General features: G+C 33.2%; 1 protein-coding gene across 1 annotated transcript in view; it reads right to left on the reverse strand.

Moving 5' to 3' along the window:
- Positions 1 to 716: 716 nt before the first annotated feature.
- Positions 717 to 5,272, reverse strand: part of LOC107595201 (nodal homolog 2-A-like) — a 17,101-nt gene continuing 12,545 nt past the window's right edge. The window contains exons 4-5 of the mRNA XM_016285545.1: positions 2,425 to 3,116; positions 717 to 945 (exon numbers count right to left, since the gene is read on the reverse strand). Of these exons, the coding sequence (XP_016141031.1) occupies positions 793 to 945; positions 2,425 to 3,116 (845 nt within the window). The 3' untranslated portion in view covers positions 717 to 792. The remainder of the gene's footprint in view (positions 946 to 2,424; positions 3,117 to 5,272) is intronic.

Genomic DNA, 5,272 nt, shown 5'->3' on the forward strand with positions numbered 1-5,272 from the left:
ACGGACGGACGGACGGACGGACGGACGGACGGACGGACGGACGGACGGACGGACGGACGGACGGACGGACGGACGGACGGACGGACGGACGGACGGACGGACGGACGGACGGACGGACGGACGGACGGACGGACGGACGGACGGACGGACGGACGGACGGACGGACGGACGGACGGACGGACGGACGGACGGACGGACGGACGGACGGACGGACGGACGGACGGACGGACGGACGGACGGACGGACGGACGGATAGATAGATCGATGGATGGATGGACGGACAGACGGACAGATAGATAGATGGATGGATGGATAGATAGATAGATGATGGATGGATGGATGGATGTTTATGAATGATTCAATAAAGAACTGTTTAAAAGCTTTCAGGCAAATGCTTTTATTTCTATTAGCAAAAATAATATTGTCTAGTTTATACAAAGATTCAAATATTATATTTACATAAATATCAAGGCTTTATTTATGTATTATTTACAATAAATATTTACATAGTTTCTCCCACACATGGTGTGATTGTAAATACATAGACAGTGCTCGAGATCTTTACAATCCGTTTAACAGTTATAGGACTGATCGTAATATTCCAGATTTTCCAGAAGACAAGTGAAGAGAATGTTTTTCTTCTGTTCTTATTTTCCATCTTTTCCCCGGACGATCACACAGAGTGATGGGGAACTCTTCATGCATGAACAGGTCAGTGTGGTGTTTCCGTCTCTTTCTGAAGTCCTGAGATGTTCTGGCTGATGATAATGTCTGAAGCTCTGATTGAGCTCGTCACAGGCAGCCGCACTCCTCCACCAGCATGTCCTCGTGGTGTCTGAGGATCAGCTCGCCGTTCTCGTAGTACAGCATGCTGAGGGGACTCATCTTGGTCGGAGCGCAGCAGGCCGCAGGAACTCTGCTGGGATGGTAATACTTCAGCAAACTCTGCAGCACGAACAGACCAACAGCATTACCTTAGTATTATTCAGATACTATTATAGTTGTTTTCATTTCAATTCCAGTAAAGTTTTAGAAATGTTGTTGTGTTTTAGTTTTGTATATTTGTATTTATTTATAGTTTTTATATTTTTAGTAGTGCTGTCAAACGATTAATCGCGATTAATCGCATCAAAATAAAAGTTTTTGTGTACATACAATATGTGTGTGTACTGTGTGTATTTATTATGTATATATAAACACACACACATGCATATATATATTTCAGAAAAATATGTTATGTTTATATATTAAATATATTTATATATAATGTATATATAAACACACACACATGCATATATATATATTTCAGAAAAATATGTTATGTTTATATATTAAATATATTTATATATAATATAAATTATATTAACATAAATATATACATGTAAATGCATGTACATATTTTCAAAATATATACTGTATGTGTGTATATTTATACATACATAATAAATATACAAAGTACACACATATATATTATGTAAAAAAACTTTTATTTTGGAATGCGATTAATCATTTGACAGCACTAATTTTTAGTTATTTTAGTTACTTCAAGTTCAACTAAATGAAAATAATAAATAAAATATCTGAAATAAATAAGTTTATGGTTTTTAAAATATTTTAATTTGATTTTATTTCAGTTAATTTCTAGTTTCAAGTAACTGGATTTCTATGCAATTTTATTTCAGTTTTGGTTTCAGTTATTTTAGTGCATCTAAATGAAAATGGGAAATGTTTCCTTGGCAACTATCTGAAATAAAGTGAGTTTAATTGTTTATATTTTATTAAAATTTTTATTTCTGCTACCGTTTTTTTTAAATTTGAAGTAACTGATTTTTTACGTAGTTTTATTTCAGTTTAAGATTGAGTTATTTTAGTACTTCAAGTTAAACAAAATGTTAGTTTAGTTAGTTAAAATAAGTTCATGTTTTTTAAATATTTTATTTCAGTTAACATTTCAAGTAACAATTTTTAAGTTTAGTTTAAGTTTTTAGTTTTTTTATGTCATTTTATTTCAGATTTAGTTATTTTAATATTTCAAATGAAACTAAGTGATAATGAGAAACGTTGCCTTGGCAGCTAGCTGAAATAATATTTTAAAATATTTTATTTAAGTTCAAATTAGTTTTATTTCAATTAATGAAAATGTTTTGTTTTGTTTTTTAGGTGCATTTTTTTTAAATATATAAATGTTACGTTTTTATATAATTTTATTCATATTAGTTATTTAATATAAAAAAAAAATTTTAAGTTTCCATTTAGTTTAAAAAAAAATGCATTTTCAATTAATTTTAAGTTATTTTTAGTAAATGATAACAGCCCTAAGAAGTTCCAAGACACAGAATGCAATCTGCAATGCAAATAATTCTGTATTAATTATTTAACATTAAAAATAATTGCAAAGCTGCATAAATACAACGAGTGTCTCACCTGCATGTAAGCGTGGTTGGTGGGATGCAGGTCGTCTCCCAGCGGGTTCGGGCAGCTCCCCTCGCAGCGGTACGCGTTGTACTTCTTGGGGAAGACGATCCAGGAGCCCCATCCGATCTGATTGAAGTCCACATGCATGTCGACCCTCCTGCACTTGGAGCTCTTCCCGGCCGGACTCCTGAGTGGCTCCGGGTTCCTCACCGGCTGACCCCTGCGGCCCCGCTTGCTCCTGTGTGGCTTGTCTCTCCGCACCTCCTTTCCTTCGCTGTTAAACAAGAACTTGGACTTCTCTGCTGTGTGCAGGAGACTAGCTCGGTCCTGCTCGCTCTGTCCAGAGACGGTGTGTGAGAAGACCAGCAGCATGGCTCTGTGACGGATCCCGTCCGCAGCTTTACTCCCGGAGTGCAGAGCGTGTCTCGCGGCTCTCCTCTCGGAGAGTTTGGGGCCGATCCAGTTTAGGAGCAGGTCTGTGGCGTTGTAGACCCTCCAGTGATGGGAGACGCTCATCAGAGAGGAATCGGACAGTCGACCCAGCGTCTGGTCCTGCTGGTGTCGGACCTCCACCGTGATGTTCGTTTGCTGCGTTTCTTTGGGAATACGAATCCTCAGCTCCGCCGCCTGGATCTGACGCTCGGACAGAACTGAGGAAAGGTCGAAGTGTATGACGTAGTGTGTATCTTGATTGGTCAAACCTGGAAGAGACAAAGACAATACATGAGTAGATGTCACATATATGTCACATATGATTATATGTCAGTCATATTTAGATTATTGTCAATGACCAATATCCTTGCAGGCTTGCTAAAAATAATTTTAATCAATTTTAAATAGTGCTAGTTTTGCAAATGAACTCTTCATATATATATATATACACACACATGTAAAAACAGATAACTTTTAACAATTTTCAAAAATCATTGTGCATTTCAATTAATCTCAATCAAACTGCAGTCAGGTTATTTAGCTAACTAACACAATAAAAACAAGATAACATAATAAAAAACATGATTTTTGAAAATCGAAAAAACCCTGTTTTAATTTTAATTTCAGTTAAAGTTTTAGTAAATTTAAAATAAATATATATTTACATTTTTTTTTAATAAAATACAAATAAATGTATTTTTATTTTATTTTCTTTCCTTTCCTTTTCTTTTAGCCTCATTTGATAACATTATTTTTAAGCTCCACATATAATTATAAAAAAACAGTTTAGACTTTGGCAAAACTTTGAATTGATTTAAAAATAAATGTTACAATTTTAAATAGTACAAGTTTTCAGTTGAAGCTGGTTGAAATTCAGCAGATTATACATTGATGGGCAATTATATCATCCATCAACACCTGAAAAAGATGGAAATCATGGAAAAACAAAAAATGGAAAAACATCTAAATATATAATTTATTTAGCAATTTTGCATATGCCTCATTTGATAACATTTTTGGGACCATATATTACTAAAAAACTGTTTAGACTGGCAAAAATTGTAATTTATTTAAAAATAAAAATGTTACAAATTGAAAAGGATAAATAAATTCAACTGAAATTTGGCATATTATATCATGCATCAGCCACTGATACATTTTTTAAATCGAAATATATATAATTTATTTATTTTGCAATATTGAATATGTCTCATTTGATATCGTTATTAAAATACGTGATTATAACACCACTCTCATATCTGATCACATTCATATGACTAAATGAATGATTAAATATTTAAGTCAAAATGAACTTTTTTCCTTTTGATTTTAGGGTGAAATGTGGCCTGTTCTTGACAGATTTTGTGAGATTCACCCATCTGAAGACGTAACCCATCACTATGGCTCTTGGCTCTTTTGAGATGCATTTTTCTCCAGGACTGACTGTCAGGCACACAAACCCAACAGTAATGAGGTGATTTGTGCAGCTGAACACACACTCTCTGATCCTCGTGGATGCGGCTCTTGTCCGCTGGAGTGTATTGGCTGTACATTTACATTCAGATTGCTAATTGCTTTGGTTTATCTAATAAGCGGCCCTGACTGTGCTTAAGAGCTCTGCCATTCAACATCAGCCTGTACTGCGTACTTCAACTCAATGATGACTAAATAATCACAAGATGTTTTTTCTTTAATATTTAAAACATTTCTGGAAGCATTGCACTTTAACAAATTGGCTTGGAATGTTAAAAATAATAATAATAATAATTATTATTATTAAAAAAATTTATTACACTTATTGTTGCAGTCAGATTATTCAGTTTATTCGAAATAATTTGAGTTTAATGCAAATAATTATTAGACCGCAACAATAATAATAATACAAAATAAATATTACAAATAATTTAAAATATTTATTATATTTTGTTGCATTCAAATGATTTTCTAAGTTATTGTAAATAATCGTTGCAACAATAAAAATATAATAAATATTATATGATAATCATGATTTAAAATATTCCTTATTGTTGCAGTCTAATTATTATTGTATTTATTCTGATTTATTGTAAATAATCACTAGACTGCAACTAAATATTTTAAATAATAATCATGATTTCAAATATTTCTTATATTTTATTGTAGCAGTCTAATAATCATTTTATTTTTCTAAATTGTTGTAAATAATAATTGCAACCACGACATTATTATTATTATTATCAAAATACAAAGTATTTATGTTAAACTGCAATTCTTTTATAAATATATATTTTTAATTCACTGGCAGAACCAATATTAAAGAAGCAATATACAGTAATAAGGATGAAGCATAACTATCGATACATGATCTATGATCAATCTCTTGCTGTTACGACCCCCCCCCCCCCCCAAAAACTCTTTTTGCAAAGGGGTTTAAGTTTAGTAACAC

Source organism: Sinocyclocheilus grahami, unplaced genomic scaffold (assembly GCF_001515645.1).
Source record: "Sinocyclocheilus grahami isolate Dianchi unplaced genomic scaffold, SAMN03320097.WGS_v1.1 scaffold198.1, whole genome shotgun sequence".
Lineage (NCBI taxonomy): Eukaryota > Metazoa > Chordata > Actinopteri > Cypriniformes > Cyprinidae > Sinocyclocheilus > Sinocyclocheilus grahami.